Raw genomic sequence first — 18310 nt, forward strand, 5'->3', positions numbered from 1 at the left:
CTTTGTGTCTGCCAGCAATTTTCGCAGCAGTATGGGTTGAATATCTGAAATTATCTCTCGAGTGTGATCCATTGTTCTGGTTACTTGAGAACAGCTAGATCTTGAAGTGGCATCTGTTTCACTAGTCTTCTGAAAGCTTGCCTGCAGTGGAGTGAATTAATCCATAATGTCTGGTAACACTGGCACATATTGTAACATACCTCCCTGAAGTATGGTAGTAGCCCTCTCTCTTATTTTTGGTGTCATTCAAAGCTTTATGGAATGCACATAAAAGTAAGGAAGTGTGGCCTTTGACTTGGTGTGACATAAATATTGAATTAATGCCTTCTTAAATCTGATCTGATTAGGACCTTGTTGGGTAAATGTGCACCTAATGAGCTTTTGTATGTCTGGCAAATTGTAATGTGTCAGGGCACACGCTGTATTCCTGTTTAGAAATTAAACATACTGACAATTGTTTTGTGAAAGAACCTAGGCTCTAAAATGTTTTTGCATGATATATGGGTGAAAGAACAACATGTTTGAAAGTAAGGCAACTGTACATGTACTGTAGGTCATTTTGGTGTAATGGATGTTCCAAAAGAAAATTTGCTTATGCAAATCATATACACACCAATCAAGCAGGATTTGGAGATGATCATCATGTGATCCTCAATAAGGGGTTGCTGCTCTCCCTGTGATCATTTGTTGAGTGATTGGTCCATTGATGCAATGCTGGCTTGGAGGTCACTATAGAGCTTAGAGCTACGAAATGACGCTTTTCTTTTGGGGTACTCCCTGATTTGGAAATGACTATGGTCTTAATCTGAAGGCATTCTGGTGTAATGGCTAAAGCAAATGGGAATGACTGGGTTCTGCATGCACCACAGAACAGACTTGGAGATTATGGCATCATACTGGACGGCCCAGCAGAGACTCTACTATAGAATGCCCAGGAGGGTTGGACACCCACTTGGCCAAGGTCTCCAGGACTCTAACTGTGACTGACTTTCTCTTTTGACTTTGTCTGCTATAACTGACTGTCGACCAATCAGAGGTTTATTTTCTATAGGCATGCTGTTAACTGGGGGCTTTGGTTTCCTGTCCTCTGTTGTCAACTGGCCATAATTTAAAAATGAAATAATGAACAGATATGGCTAGGCTCCGTTTATCTTAATCAACTTTGAACTGTTTATTTCCTGCATGTTTAAACAAATCTGTGGCTTTATGTGTACTGATTAACTGATTATGTAATTAGTCATTTATGAAGTTTGTATTTATATCTACCTTTGAATTTCTCACAGCGCCCTGTGCTTACACCTAGAAAAGAATGCTATACAAAAATAAACTGATGCACTGACTCACCGTTTGACCTTGAGCATGCAGTCAAATATCTTTCACTTGTAGAAATATGGTGCAATTGTATTGACTTAGTACAGTAGTCACTCTAGAAATGCATTAAATAAAATTAGTTTTTTATTGTTAACACAAATGTTATGTCCTTTTCAGTATGAGCCTGGAGTTAGTGACTGAAATGGATTCAAACAACATTTCTGATTGTGATTAGAGGTGAACAAGTGAGCACCTTGTAGAAAAGGATAAATTCTTTCATTCAGCAGTGAGACTATGGAAGCCAGCATATTTTATTTTTGTTTTGCTTATTTTAGCACTTTTATTGGTCTTTTGACCTTCTTTTAAAAATGCATCCATTATTCCATCTCTTAATCCTGCTTAATTCAATTTAGCTGTCAGAGAGAATGCAGCAATCAACAAAACAGCAAATGCTGGCAGTCTATCCTACATGACAGCTAATATACTCCATTGCTCACTCAGACCACAACAGCTGAAGTTCACCAGTTGACCAAATGTCACATGTTGATGTGGGAAGAAGATTTGAGTACTTGAAGGAAGAAACAGTGTGGACACATGGAGAATGTGTAAACTCTACCACAGAAACATTCAAACTTATTCTCCAAAAGTGGTAGGACAGCAACACTAACCACTCTGTCACCATGTCTCCCTGTACCAAATAAAGTAATTGTAATACATTAATTACATTTTTATAGCACTTTTCTAACCTTACGTGGACAATGGAGAACCACTTGAACCACCATTAATGTGTAGCATCCACCTGGCTAATGCAACACCAGCCATTCTCACCTCGGTACATTCACCACATATTAGCTATTAGGTGGTGAGTGTGTGAGAGAGATAATAGCCAATAAGGGACAGGGGATGATTAGGGGGCCAGAATGAACAGGTTGTAGTGGACAATTTAGCCTGGTCATCAAGAAACACTCTACTCTTTTCAAAAAATGTCATGGGATCTTTTATAATCACATGGAGTCACAATTTTGTCAACACAGAGTCCCTGTCACAGCACTTGGGCTTTGGGATCCAAACACAGACCCCCAAGGTTAGCATCCACTAATGGCTTTACTAACACCTCTTCCAGCAGCAATTCAAGCTTTCCCTAGATGGTCTCCCATCCAAGTACTGGCTGGGCCAAAGCATGTTTAGCTTCAGATGGATTACCTTCTTCTGAAGTGCAAGTGATATGACTACTAACTAATCATTATTCTGATATAACTGACCATTTTACTGCTGCTTTTTTCCAAATTGGAACATTTTCTAAGAGACGTTCCTGTTAGTGTCAATCATGCATAATCTACTGCGTAGAATACAATATAAATATCACTTTCAAAGGCTGAGTGGATTGGAGACCGGTGTAAAAGTTTAATTCTAAATAACTGCCAGCCTTTAGGTGAACACAATCTTGAACTCCCTTATTTTATCATGAGATAACTCTGACTTTAAAAACAGGTTTTAAGGGGTCTCTGGAGAACATTGCCCCGTTTTTGTGCCATGTCCTCTCGTAAATATCATTTTTGTTAAAAAGAATGTCCAAAGCATTCAATGACATATGATTTCAGTGCCATTATTAATTTTAAACTATAGAATGATTTGTACTCAAACTTACCACATCTTACGGAACAAAGTCTTTAAATTTAGCTTAAGATTTAATGAGATGGATTTTCTCCAATTGTGCACTAAGATGAGTTTGCTGGTCAATATTATTTAAATCAGTAAAAAGACTTTTTATAAAATAAAATAAAGAAACTTAAAAGTATATTTATATATAAAATCATATATATATATAAAATCATATATATATATATATATATATATATATATATTGCATAATGTATTAAATAATGAGTGTAAAATGTTATTCAGAAAGGTTCCAGGTCATGATGGAGTCTTTGCAAATTGCTAGCAGTCCAGTAGGTGGCGATGGTGCTTCTCTCAAATTATGCCTACTGTATATAAACATGGGGAGCAAATTCAAGTGAGAGATTCAGACCAAATATAGCAAATAATATACCAAATATTGAACTTGGCGTTAATGGAACATGCACATCCTGCCTATAAAGCTAAAAGGAATGGGATCACTGCAGAGAAGTTTGAGGGCAGAGGTCTTTTGTCGAGAAGCAGATTCTGGACTTTGGCAGGAGGTAATATATCCTGGATGGTGCCAAGGCGGAAGATCAACTATACTTTTTTGTAGCACTCCTCCCTGTCTTACTTCAAGCAATGTCTGACAAGCGGCTCCTACATATCTGTTTCATATCATTCTGGCAGAATCTCTGAGAGCAGAGACGTTACCTTCTCAGTCTTACAGCACATGCAGGCTAGTTCAGTGAGCAGATCCTTCTCTGCATTCCTTACCTTACTTGGAAACACTGCATAGAAGCATTCTGCCGCCATTGCCCCGGCATTTCGGCACCTTGAAATCCAGCAACATTTTCAGCATGAAACACCAGTGACCAACAAGGCAGGTGGTATGGCATACTGGCACCAGTATGGGTGCCTTTTGGCATTATAGTTACATCAGTATTAACTATGGCTCTGTATAAAATAATACATCTGTGGTTTATCTATAAAGCTCTTTGAGATACTGTTCGAAAGGTGCTATATGATTTGAAAAATGTTAATAAAAAATTAACCGCCATAACTTAAAAGAGCTGCATTTCTGATGGTTCAGGCATTCCTAAAAGCAATATTATCACCATTTTCTTAGTCACAGTTCAGTAAGGCTAAACATAAGCATAATACTTCATGTAGCAACCTTCACAAATCTCTTTTGAAACACCAAGTTGTGGCACCAGACACCTTTTGGTTTGGATCTTCAGCCCAGCTTTTGACTAAAACTTTCTTCTAAACACTAAAATTTCATTTAGCTTCGACCTTGAGATGTCAGAGCACCGATGATCAAAGTGAGTAAGAAACATAAATTAAATGTTTCAATTATATGCCCTCTAAACCCTAGCATTAATCCAGGATAGTTGTCAGAAGGAAGGCAGCAATCATCAATAGAGCAAAGTGTGCTAGTCGGTCTTAAGGCACACTTAACATACACCTGAGTTCACTTGACCAGGCCAATTTATGTTCACAAGTTGACCAAACACATGCACAGTTTTTGATATGAAAAGAAAATTTGAGTTCTTAGAGGAAGAAACAGCATGGACACATTGAGAACATGTAAATTCAACCATAGAAACTTTCCAGTCTGGTAATCAAACCAAAAGCTGTAGGACAGCAGCATTAACCATTTTACTACCATGTCTTCTTCTAACAAATAACATAGAAAGAATAATTAAAGAAAATGACATTCATATATGGTTTTTCTAACCTAGTAAAAGCCATTTTCCTAGACATTGGAGAACCACTTCGAACACCAAGGTCTAACATCCACCTGGATGGTGCAGCGGCAGCCAATATTGCACCAGTACGCTCACCTCACATTAGCTGTTAGCTTGTGAAGTGGTGAGAGATGGTTAGTGTGACAGATAGGGTACACTATCGCTCCCTTGAACCCTTGTCTAATACGCCAGATAAAAGTCCAAAAGTAGACCATATTTATTCTGCACAGTGCACAAAGCACCCTCTCCTCCACAATACTCATTAAACAATACAATCACAATAACAATACTCTCCACCACTCCCAGACGTGTTGCCACCCTTCCACCCAGCTCAGCTCTCCGTCTGGGAGCTCCCACAATCCTTTTATCCCCCCTGACCCAGAAGTGTTCCAATCCCCAGTCCATGTGATCTCCTATCACTTCCAGGTCAGATCAAAAGTCCTTTTCTTCACCCCAGAAGCATGTCATTCCCCTTGTCCATGTGACTCGGACGTACTTCCGGGGCGTAGGATAAATAAACACTGTTCCTCCCTGCAGCGCCTTCTAGTGGCCCCTGTGGTATCCAGCAGGGTTGTAAAGGAAAACTCCAATGTCCATTAGTGCCTGCTGGCATTCGGGGCACCTCCATTCTGTAGGGAGGGCTCCACCTGGCGGCCTGGGGGTATTGGCCGGGATGAATGGCCGGCCATATTCCACATTAGCTAATAAGGGACTGTGAATGATTAAGGGACCAGAAACACTAGGCCATGGTGGGCAATTTAGCCTCAATGAGTCAATCTGAGTGTGTTTTGTCAAACCACTGCTTAGATGCAGATCATTGGAGTCCCTCTCAAATATGCAGGAGAAAATCAAAAATGTTCCTATTATGAACTATAGTATAGAAATTTAATGTATTACTATTATTATTACTATTATTTTATTGATTTCTACTAGGCTGGGGTTCATATTCTTGTTTTAGATAGATAGATAGATAGATAGATAGATAGATACTTTTATGTATTTTTGTTCACTTTTGGGTCATTTGCTTTATGTTAATGTTTACTTTCATGTATTATGTGCTTTGTGAACTATGCCTTGGCCATGTTCCATGAATTTTTTTGGGCCAATCACTGCCAGGAACTGCCATCTGCTCTATAAATATGGAGGGTCTTCATTAGTTCTTGGTTGTTTATTTTGAATGCACTCTGGGAGTTTGTTGAGTTCTTGTGCTGTTTTTTGTGCTTTGGTACTTTTTGGGATTTTGACATTCTTCCTCTGTTGTTTGAGTGCATTTCCAGATCACTGCATTGGACAACTCCTTTACTTCTTGGTCTCCACTGAGTTTCACTGCATTGAAAAGCATTTTCTCAAGAGTATCAATAGTAAATCTTTTATTTTTTATAGATTCTTCAACCCTTTCTGTATCTAGCCAGAGATTCTGATGGTGTTTTCCACCCCTAGTCCGCATTATTGGAAATGATTTTGAACATTTGAGCCTTACATACTTTGGAACTCCTAAGTTCACAATATTCTCATTTCAAAACTTACTAAAATGCCAATTCCAAAAGGCTGATAATAGAAACACAGGCAGTAGTACTTGTATTCTGTAGTAGTCATGAGTCTATTATTTGGCTATTTAGTATGTTTTAAGTGTATTTTTGCCATTAATATTTATCCAGAGCCATATTGTTTACTGGATGCTACCATGTAACTGGTGTCAGCGTGATGACATCAGGCATCATTTTAACATCAGTTACATGAATATTTAAAGTGTGGTCACCATAGTTTGTGTGTATCTTAACTATTGGATATTTTCCAAAAACAAACCTGGCATGGTTGTTGCTTTTATTTTTCATCAGGGTTCACCTTTTATTTAAGTCTCACTCTGCTCCTGAATTTCAAATAAGCTTCATCCTTTGGATATGTTTGGTAGACTTGTCGATCTTTTAGGGCCAACTCTCTGCTAGTTTTCTAGAACACGAGTTTGCTTTCTCCCATAGAAAGAATTCTCTTTTCATTTCAAATCAATTATCAGTGTAAGTTCCTTGTCAGTCTGTTCATTTAATTAATTTAATTTTCTTCCAACAGCTATCAGCTGCTTATCTTTTTAACGACTTTAAAGGTTTGTTAACAAATGTACATTAACAGTTAGTTGTCTTACAAAGAAGAAAAACAATCAAGCAAATACATAAAGACGTGCATACACACTTACCTGTTTAGTAGAAATCCTGCAAAAAGCATTTAGAGGTTCATACTGTGTCATCATTTGAGATTTGTGCTACTGCTGTACAATAAGAGATATCAAGGACCCAGGACAAAAGACAGGCCTAATGAAGCTCAAGGAGTGACCTCCATCTACTCCAAACGTGTTCATGTTTGTTTAATTGGTGATCCGATCTCAACCCTGCGTGTGTGTGTGTGTGTGTGTGTGTGTGTGTGTGTGTGTATGTGTGTAGTAGTAGTAGTTCCCCATGCAGAGTCAAATCTTACCTTGTGCTAAATGCTACCAAGATAGGCTGCAGGTTGTCAGGACTCTATAATTGGAGGGCTGATGATATTAATTTACAAACAGTTCAAATTAAAGACAAGATGTAAGGATGTACAGGAATAATGTTCATTTTGGAATGTTTGTTGAACATTTACTACATTGAAAAAAAGTTAATCTGTCTTAAGTGTCTGCATCGTGACCAAAGTGTGCATCATTCTTGTGGTGCAGATTAAGGGGGTTTAGTTGTCAGGTACTTGAAACATTTGTTTCTAGCCAACTCTGTATTTGGTTTGATCTACTATGATTGGTTTCAATATATTCCTTTTTTTTTCTTACATTGGTCAATTGATGTATCGATCGTGACTTTGAGGGTGAATCAGGTGCTAGGATTGATCTGATTAAATGGTATTTGTGTGTGGTGCTCTGTGTGAACTTGAACAGCATTTATGCGTGCGCATTTATTTTTATACTGACAGTGCCTAACCCTCGGAAAGAATGTTTCCCATAATACACAGTATTTTGTGTAGTTATGTCAGTCCCGTGTCAGATCACATTCATACCTTAGGTGAACTACTTCAGGGCTCACTTGGTACCACAATGAAAACACTATTTCTAAAGGATCTTGGTCTTGCTGTTTTGGTGTGCACCAGAGTGTGATTGGTGTGTTTATATCTCACTAAATGAACCGGATTACAAAGGAAATCACTCCAAAGTTCATAAAAGTGGTCCAAACAATCTAGGCGTAAAAACTCTTTAATAATCATTTTTACTAGAACCAGCATTAAGCATAAGGTAGGACTGCATACTGCAACATCTAGTGGTGCAGACTGGACCTGCAAATTGCTAAGATGAAACAGCCACAAGAGGGATATTAGAAAAAAAACATCAACTAAGAGACATTTAGCATTACGTTGTATGTGTTTACTAGATACTTTAATAAAATCTGAGGAAATGGTAGAAGAAACTGAATAATAATTTTAAAAAACACCAAAGAAGTTTCTTCACTTTTGAGTATGGCTTCATAAGAAGCTGCTTGCAGAATTTTATTGAATTAATGGATCTAAAAGTACATGACTGTTAATATCCAGTTGTGTTTAGATTATACCTTGTTATATTTTTTGACGTTTTGGCATTAGTGATTTTTTATTTTTCATTTTTTTTGTATTTTGTACTCCCTACATCACAGGGAATTGGGCAAATGCAATAGCAGGTTGTGTCCATTATGGGTTTTTTTTTTTGCACAGTAAAAGGAAAAGGCCATGTAGATATTATAGAAAAACAAGAACTTTTTCTATCAATATGTAATTTATCATTTTAGGATTCTGAGAAAAATAATTAATCAAAAGAATTGAAACAAGCAAAAAAAATCTTAAAGTATCAACAAGAAAGAGCTTTAAAAGTAACATCAGAAAATTGAATAAATGAGAAAAAACAAACAAAAAAAAAATATAAAATCCAAGCATCAAGCAAGCAATGACTCTACTACAAAGAGTTTGAGAACTAAATACTGAACAAGTCCATACCATAAACCTGTAAAGCGAAACTATAACAAAGAACTTACTAAGAATAAGACTCAGTTAAGGTCTGTATTACAAGCCAGAGAAAACAGAAAAATAAACCATCAACAAATAAAGGAAATTATTAAAGACATTAGGCTAAGATACAAACATATAGTAGTGACTAACAGATAAAAAGGAAACGATTAGAAAAATGCAACAAAACAAACCACCCTGTCTCCAATTAGATAATCAAACTTGTATTTTGAAATTTGACTTGTTATGTTTATTTTTAGCATTATTTTATTTTTTGCCACCATTTTGTTTAATATGGGTCACCATTTTGTGGTTATTGCAGGAGCTGCAGTTCTGTGGCTACCATGTAAAACCCAAATGTGACACACTGTGACGTTATCACCCAAAGGCTGATCTCAGTATACTACTCCTACTGTCCTGAATTTCAAACACAAAACTTTTATGGTGCTAGTTATTGTGTGGAGACACCAGTTGAGGCAGAACTTTTGTGCAATAATCGTTTAAAGATTATTTTAGTTGGTGTTTTGTGTTGCTTTCAGTTTCTTGAGGGGTCACAGAAGCAGCCCAAGAATTATTATGAGTGTGAGGAAAAAAGACTAGGTGTAAACTGACAGTAAAGAACTGGTCAAAACCAAAGTGTAGCCTACCAATAATTTCTTTTGCCAACTGCTAATCACTGCCATATTTGTGTCAGAAGACATAAAGACATCTTTGACGTTGGTGATTGTGATATGCTGGTGACTACGCTCTAACAGAGAGCACAGAATATAGCAGTGTCTAAAATGTCGTTGCAATAAATTAAAAAAGAAAAAAAGAAAATAATTGAACATAGTCCAAAATATTTCATACTAAAAAAATAAAAAAAGTATTGAATACCAACCTAGAAAGAAAGAGACAAATTGTCAAAATGAATTGATATATTCAAAAAATAATTATGCCAACAAAATTAGACAACATCTTGGATGCCATTTTGGATCCTCAATTGCCACCGTTTTGTGATCCAATCGTTAGGTCCACTTCACAATGTTTCTAGGGGCATGGCTTCTGAGATCATGACCTGTGCTTAACTGAAGTAAAGGGATTAAAGGATGGCTCCTTATCCGATCTGCAGACAAAATACCTCATATAAAAACGGCGTTTTCAAAACTCCTTGTGCTTTTTCTCTTGACGTTGATGCTTGCCTCTTGTTTCAGACTTTTTTGTTTTCATATGTGCACCTTCTGCTCACGCACAAAATGTTTATCTGCCAGTGTGCTGACAGTTTGGTCATTTCCTAATCATTTTTCCCTATTCCCTCTTCCATTATTTTGGCAGTACAAAATCCAGAGAGAAAGCCCCAGCATGATTCCCACAGGGTCATTCCTGTGCCACGTGAATTGGTGTGTGATGTCACAGTCACCTTTGGATTTTTTCTGGGAAAAGTGAAACTCTACTTGCTTTGGAAAGAGCTTTATTTAGTGTTGAAAAAGATTGTTAGGGGCTTTAAATGTTGTCAACAAGTAAGTTTTTCATGCTTATTTTGGTGAAAGATACCTGTCTGCTAATAGGCTTAAATTTGTTCACCATCTACCACTAAAAAGAATTCTCTCAAATGAAGTCTAACTATAGGGGAGAGACCAGTTTTCTGAAGGGGAATTTCAAAAATTATTTATTATTATTCAAAATTATTTGAGGAAAAATGGTGGAAACTGTGCAGTGATTCTTCTATGTTCAGTGAATAAATAGCAAAATGAAACCAAACAGCTATCCTGTGCTGTAGAGAAATACCTTGCAGTTGGGGTGTTAATAAGAAATGTAATGATTTACTTCATGAGGTAGAAATACATAATAAAAACAAATGGTTTTGTCAGATATTTGAAGCATATTAATTTGTGTGCTTTAATTTAAAGTCTAAGTATTCCCAATTTTAATAGAAATTGTTCACCATATAATAGAAGGTCTGTAGAGGGCTAAATCCCTAGTGAAGGATCAAAAAGAGCATCATATTTATAATAATAAATAATCTAGAACGATACCCCTCATGCTTATGTTTGAAATTTGTCATTTTTAACCTTCCAGGAGTGGATCACAGAGGGCTAGGACTATGAATAAAGATTCAAAAATGTAAAACAACCATTCCCCTTGGCCCTACCTTCATAGTAGTGAAACAGGACAAACTTTAAAAATCAATAAACAAAAAGGTATCGCTAGATAAGTGGAGGCAAGTTACACTCCAAAGCACAAAGGTAAACGGACTCCCCACTCCTGATGTCACACCTTTCCCTCTCCTCAGCCTGCAGCCTCTGTCTCAGATTAGCACGAATATATTGCTCATGCAAGCAAACTGATTCTTAGCACGATGAGAGAAGTCGCAAAATCAATCGAAATGTTCCAGCAAATTCTAGAAAAAAGCCCAATCTAAATCCGTTAAGTAGTTCTCTCATATGCTAGATAAGAAGATGTAAGATATGGCCCAAAGTTGTCATGTGAGTAAGGAGGGCCCCGACCCTCAACCCGTTGCGTTTCTTTTGGATTCACACAAATAACTCGTTACTGCAAGCAAACTATGATGCTCAACACAATGAGAGAAGTCACAAAATCAACTGAAATGTTCAAGCAATTTATAGAAAAAAATTGATCTAAATCCGTTAAGAAGTTCTCTTGTGAAAAACGGACAGACAGACGTTGGATTTTATATATATAGAGATGCTGCCATATTCATAATCAGCAACCTTGAAATAGCATACAACGAAACTCCACATGCTTATATTAGTGATCCCCATTTTTCTGAAGTTTTGCTAATAGGAGTAACTTTGACCCCTCGTATCCTTATTACAGGTGAACCCCTGGTGTCAGTTGATGTGTCATGCACAACTTCATGTCCTTCAGATCACTTCTGCTGAAGTTACCTACTGGTTTACTGTTTATCATGCGTATGAAATTTCCTGTAAGTCTTGATGGACAAAAAATAAGGGGGAACCCCAAAAAGCTTAACGCCTTACATAAACAGAAATTAAGATGCATCAAACGGTATGTTATACTCTGTGTGTTTTTTCTCACACCACTGAGTCAGGAAGTTCTGAACAAAAAAACTGAAGTGATTTGAGTTCTTATCAACACAAAATGCAGGCGACCTGGGTTCGCTTCCCGGGTCCTCCCTGCGTGGAGTTTGCATGTTTTCCCCGTGTCTGTGTGGGCTTCCTCCGGGTACTCTGGTTTCCTCCCACAGTCCAAAGACATGCAGGTTAGGTGGATTGGTGATTCTAAATTGTCTCTGGTGTGTGCTTGGTGTGTGGGTGTGTGTGTCCTGCGGTGGGTTGGCGCCCTGCCCCGGATTGGTTCCTGCCTTGCGCCCTGTGTTGGCTGGGATTGGCTCCAGAAGACCCCCGTGACCCTGTGTTCGGATTCAACGGGTTGGAAAATGGATGGTTGGATGGACAAAATGCAGGCATGAAAAGATGTTATACAATTTGAGAAAGTCCAAAACCTTATTGTAGTGATAAGCTAATTATAAAATCAAAGTCTACACATTAATAAACCCATGCAATAATATATCCCTACGCCACATAAAAATTTTTTAAATGAGCCAGCAGTGCACTTCCCTTTTCTTCAGACTCGGTTTAGTACCTATTCCACCTGAGGTAGGTGGTGAACCCCATTCAATCTAACTGGCTGACAAATGTACAGTACATGGCCGGGATCCAGAGCTCAAAATGTGCAACTCAGACCTAAAAATGTTTCTGCATTTAGTTATTACAGTAAGTAAAGTGCAGGAGTCATTGCTGAATAAGTACACAACTGTGTCATTGTAGCAAATGACAAAAAAAATTTCATATAAGTTTAGAAATTAAGTTAAGTGCATGGGAATTGATCTCTAATGAAAGAAAGCTGAGATTGAATGCTGCTAGCTGCACGCAATCTTACTGTATAAGGAATTGTGCGTCTCCGTTTCCAGGCAGGGACATCTCTATCTCAGCACTGGAGAATACTGCAGAATTCCTGGCCTGTAGCCAGGACTGCGTGGGCCTGTGTATAAAAAAATTAAGCATTAAAATAGCCAGCTGACTTGTGTGCATGTGCGTGTATGAGTGTGGATTTCTGTTGAAAGAGAGAGTTTGTTTAAAGAAGCTTAAAATGACTCCCTACTCCACTCCCCCTTTCTTTTTTTTTTTTCTTAAATAATCGCAAGCAGCCGACGCTCAGTGCATGCTTCTGTGAGTGAGAGAGAGAGAGAGCGGAGACTCGGGAGCACGAGAAAGACGTGAAAGAGACGGAGCAGCTTTGGCACTTTTCCTCTGCGTAGTACTTAAAGAAGCAGCTGGTACAGTGGGGGAATGGCTGGGAATTCTTTGGCCCCCTGACTTTGCACTGCCATCACAGAGGGTATCCTCTTGCTGACTCAGATTTGTGTGCCAGGATCCTCTTCACCACTTCCACTAACTGCGGGACCCGTGAGATGTCATCTCTGTTCACAAGAAGCAAGGAGATCTCTCGCAACAGAAAGTCCCAGTCAGACTCGCCCCCTTCATCGCCGTCACCTACTGCCAAGAATTTCCGAGTAAGGCTTATCTCATTTGCCTAGGGCCTCTTTAGTAAAAGTGGTTGAGACAGGTGCAAGCCATTTGTGGGCAGCCTAAAACTGAGGGAGTTGTGTTGACTGTCTGCTGGCTAGCAGGGTGTAGGCAAGCACTGCTCCGAGTCATCTGTTTTTTTTTTTTTGTTTTTTTTTTCCAGTTTCTGCTTCAGCTATCTAGGCATTATTATTTCAAAAATGACAAGTTCATCTGGGATCACAGATTCCCAGCCTTATAGAGAACTGGCTCTTGAGATGCTCTGGGGCCCAATTTTTGTAGCAACATATTCTGCTACTTAAAGGTTTGCAATTTCTGCACTCCTCTTACCACCATACTTCAGGATCATTATTGTGGCTCTAAGTGGTCTGCTTCATGAGGGGTCTTTTTCACACTTCAAGCAAGCAAGAGATTATAATTATAATTCTGTGCTTTATACACAGTTTTCCTGACAATCAGAAAAAACAAAATTTCAGTATGGGTTATAATAATTGATTATTGATGGGATGTCTGCAGGACTTTCTGCAGGGCAAAACCAGAATGGTAGAGAGTGGAACATATCTAACAAGTCACCAACAGGCAGAAGTAGTGCACAAGTGGTTAGAGTGCATGGATGGGAAATAAAAGAGGACATCCTTCCAAAAGTCCTCTAATCCAAGCATAAAAAAGAAGCAGGCAGCATTTTAAGTCTGCCTAACACTTATTTTGCACAAGCTTTGACCCTTGTGTGTAACTGCTGCAGAAACCTCCAAGCCTCCATTAAATGAGCCTCCTAAAGAGCTCTTAGATGGAACATGGATGAGTGTGACAGCTAGTAGATGGTGTGATTGCTAAATTGAGGGAGGTATGTGGATTTTGATCAGGATATGGGCAACTAATGAGTGGACATTAATTTACAAAGAGGTACTATGGTACTTGCATTGCCATTTCTGTTAGAGCTATGCTGTTATAATGTACTATAGTGATTCAGAAAACGACTTTTGAAATTATTTCAACCACCTGCTTATAAGACAACTAGATAGATAGATAGATAGATAGATAGATAGATAGATAGATAGATAGATAGATAGATAGATAGATAGATAGATAGATAGATAGATAGATAGATAGATAGATAGATAGATAGATAGATAGATAGATACTTTATTAATCCCAAGGGGAAATTCACATACTCCAGCAGCAGTGACTTCTAAAGTTAGGTGACTTCTAAAACTAAATGGTTGAAAAAGAGATGATTTAGGTGTGCCATATTAAAGGTAGCAATTATTTTGTGCTTTACATTTGTAATTAATGTAGATCAGTTTACAGAGATCTGTTTTCAACCTTTATATTAATGAGTCTTTTTCTGTTGTTCAGTTTCAGAAACATAATTCTATTTTTACCTTAACAATTAAATGTGAAAACTTCCAAGGGGATGAATATTTGTTATAGGCAGTGTATAAGGTGAACTACTTCATTAGTTGATGTTCAGAAGTGCTAAAACCTTTAGTCTGAGCATTCAGATTTATAGTAACACTATGCCAAGGACATAATATTCCTGCAAAACTTTGTATTTGAATAGTTCCTCCCAATCTATCTGTCTAAAAAAGGTTGGATTTGTGAGCATGTTGTTAATATATGGTAACTTTGAGGTGGGCAGTGCCTGAAAGCACCTTAGAGTAAATATGAAAAAAAAAAAAAAATATATATATATATATATATATATATATATATATATATATATATATATATATAACTTGTTCAAAATTGGATTTTGATAGTTAGGTGTCAAGTGCTCACTTTGTAGGGTATTGCCAAATCTTAAATGAAAGGTAAATTTGGAATAAGGAGAATAGCCACTTTAGCAGAAATTCTTTACATGGTTATGGATGACGCTCTTTGTTTATTGTTCCAGTCGTCTGGTAATGCCTCTTCTTGCAATATATATATAGTATTAATAATATATATTACAATTGAATCATATTATAATTAAGTGTGCATTGGAATATTAAGTGCTGTTTGGTCTGTTTTCTTTGAGTACTTTGCTAGGTGTTCATAGGTAGACATTGGTCAAAGATTAAGGGTAATCTACTCAGATCTGGTATCAAGGCTTGAACACAGAGGGGATGGAGTTAATTTCCTATTTCTTTATTTTGGAAATCAACAAATACATTTTGATTACATGTGAAAATCCTTGTTCGTGGAACTGTTTTGCATGCCTGTGTAATACCGCTAATAGTTACAGTGAGCTTATGCTGCCAAGAATGCGTGTGAGAAGGTATCTGACCCTGTTAAGGTCAAAGATATTTTATCAGGACTCTGTCCTATTCTTTTCACTACATACCTCCTCTAGCCTACAATAAATAACAATCAATAATATCCAACCTTTCACCTATCCATCAGTTTATTAAATCATTTTTCTCAGGTCATGGTTGCTGTTCTGGCAAGATCAGACACAAAGCCTGGAGCTAACAGTTGATGGGTACACACGTACTGAAGTATACACAGGTTCAGGCACAAGCAGAGCCAACTTAGAGATAATCAATTTAACACTCGTTTTCTGTAAAATAGGTGGAATATTAGATTATTATTTTTATTAATTACCCTAAAAAATATCTCACACAAGCAGCAGTCAGGCCCATAAACTGAACTCAGGTCTATTTCACACTAATATGTTTTCATATAAAAGTACAAGCGTTTGTCTTCATTTTCAGCTTTCATCTACACTACACCAGTGTTTCCTGAAAGTGCTTTCAGAGCCAGATACTGTTAAGAATGCTGGCATGGTATTTCAGCATGAAGAGGTGAAAACAAAGATTTCTGAAAATTCAGATTCCATATCACCATGGTTGGTTTGTGCTTATTATGTGGCTCTTCCCTGATTCGATCCTGCTCATTACAATGTTTTGTTCCCTGATTGGTCATCCTTTGCCAAAGAAAAACATATTTCAATGTAGAGGGCAAAGGAGAGTTCCTTTCTATGTCACTTGTTGAGTTGCACACCTGTATATCTGTATTGTGTTTTGTATGATTTTTAGAAATTGTGATCAAGCGATTAGTCACACTACACAACTGAATCACCAGTCGCATATACAGGTATACTCAGACTGCTCAAGCATATTTGGTCCAACCGACATGCCACGGCATCTGTACTGAGGCTATACATGTACAATGTACAGTCACTGCAGTTGCTGCATAATGATTTTTGAGAAAATCAGCTTGTAAGACATCTCTCATTACAAGACAGCTGACTGAAATTTCTGACAAAAATTCTTCCTATCATGCAACAACCCAATCATAGGATGTACCTGATCGTTGCAATTGCTGTCATACTGCATACAAAACAGTGGTTGATGATGCTGAAATTTGGGCTGACTCAGAAAATCAGTTAGTGGCTGAAAAGCAGCTTTAAAGTTGTGGCAAAATTGCTCAGTGTATGCCGAGCTTAGGACGTTTATACTGAGTGCATGGCCAGTGTAGGCAGGTGATTACATCATATGTGTTTTCGGTGATTTTAGTATGGAGAAAAATACTTTTGTAAATGATGTGAAAATGCTAGAATGGATGGGAATTGTTTTTTGCTTCAAAACACCATTTTAATTGAGAATATAGTACTTTCGACATACAGTAGCTTCAGTGTCCTGCAGCTGTGACTAAGCAACACTAACCATCATGCCAATGTGTCATTCAATAAACAGCATCAACAAGCACAATAAGCTTACTAATAACTATGTCCTTGAAAGAGATCACATACTTTATAGAGGTAATGGTGTTGTTGTCTCAAAATGAAATATTTGTGTAAAACTGTAATTCACAAATTGGTCAGAGTCAGAACTTAAAGAGGAACTCCATGTGGGGTAAAGACCTGGACAGACTAGGATTGTTATTCCCCCATTACGTTCTGAGAAGCCATACCTTACATCTGTTAAGCATTTCAGCTCACTTGTACAGTAAAAAGAGCCAGTAGGGGGGTATCTGATTCAGAGAGTAGGCCTGGAGATGGTGAGGCTTGAGTGGCAGCCATCACATAACTATTGTACTCCTTACTTAATCAATGAAGGTGATTGAAGGGTTCCAGTATTGTTTTTGGAATCTGCCCTAGTAAATTTTCGCTTTCAATGCAGGATGACTCTGCATTTCTGCTGTTCAACAATGTGGTCTAAGACCCTTTAAACTGATATTAAACCTACATTAGAGAAATATTTGTGTGCTAAAAATAAAGGAAACGTCCATGAGTATCGAGGTGCATATATCAGCAGTGCTGGGCCTAGCAGAATCTTTGTCCAGGCTGTCATGGGCCCTCTGATAATCTTTAAAAAAATATATGCCTTTGCATTTGTTCCTTTATGAAAATGCCAAGGAAACAATTTGGTACATTGTGAGTCCGACTCCTTCTCCCTCAAGACACCCGCATCATTTTTTTTTTATTTTATTTTTAGTGAGCAGAGTCAGCTGTGTGAGATGACTTCATAACTTGCAGCAAAGCTAGGAAAAGAAAACAAAACAAAAGCGCTTTGCTTTATGCCAATCTTTTTGGCTTCCAGACAGCACACTTTATCTCACTTGGCCAATAAATAAATAAATCAATATACAGTATAAATAAAGAGCCTGTTTTTCCCACATAACCAGTTGCAAGTTGACCATATAGAGGTGAAATCTCACAGTCTCTTTGACCAGAACTGGGCAGCATGTACCCTGATGAACTGGTGCCAAGTTACTACCTTATTCACATGGCAAGCTGGAGAAATGAAACAGTTGCCACCCAAGGGAGTGTTTCACAGAACTATAAAAAGTGTAGTGACAAGATACTGGGGTGGGGGTTATCCCTCTGTGATATCTTTTCCTGTTAGAGTTCACAAAATCAATTTATCATTTAACTATTCAGGACAGGTTAATCCATGTCTTTTTGAAGTTATTGAGAAACGGCTTACTTGAGATTCAGACAGTTGGTGCAGTCAAGGTTTCTTGTATAGAGCACCTTTCATGTACATTATACAACTTACTTAACATAATTCTTTTCATTTTATCATTTATCATCATAATCCTCTCCTGTTTAACTGCCACTTTCCAGATTCACCCAAGTTTTCTTCCCCTTTCAAG

The 18310-nt window shown here is 37.7% G+C and overlaps 1 protein-coding gene across 5 annotated transcripts in view; it reads left to right on the forward strand.

The window, feature by feature from the left end:
* LOC120525962 (protein phosphatase 1 regulatory subunit 12B) overlaps window positions 1-18310 on the forward strand; it is a 141321-nt gene that overhangs the window by 42141 nt on the left and 80870 nt on the right. Inside the window, exon 1 of one of the 5 annotated variants that reach the window (XM_039748713.1) lies at window positions 12856-13218. The exons of the other annotated variants lie outside the window; for them this stretch is intronic. Within the exon in view, the coding sequence (XP_039604647.1) occupies window positions 13117-13218 (102 nt within the window). The 5' untranslated portion in view covers window positions 12856-13116. Of the gene's footprint in view, window positions 1-12855; window positions 13219-18310 lie in introns of those variants that run through there. 5 annotated transcript variants of the gene reach the window in all.

The sequence above is a fragment of the Polypterus senegalus genome, chromosome 3 (assembly GCF_016835505.1).
Source record: "Polypterus senegalus isolate Bchr_013 chromosome 3, ASM1683550v1, whole genome shotgun sequence".
Classification (NCBI taxonomy): domain Eukaryota; kingdom Metazoa; phylum Chordata; class Cladistia; order Polypteriformes; family Polypteridae; genus Polypterus; species Polypterus senegalus.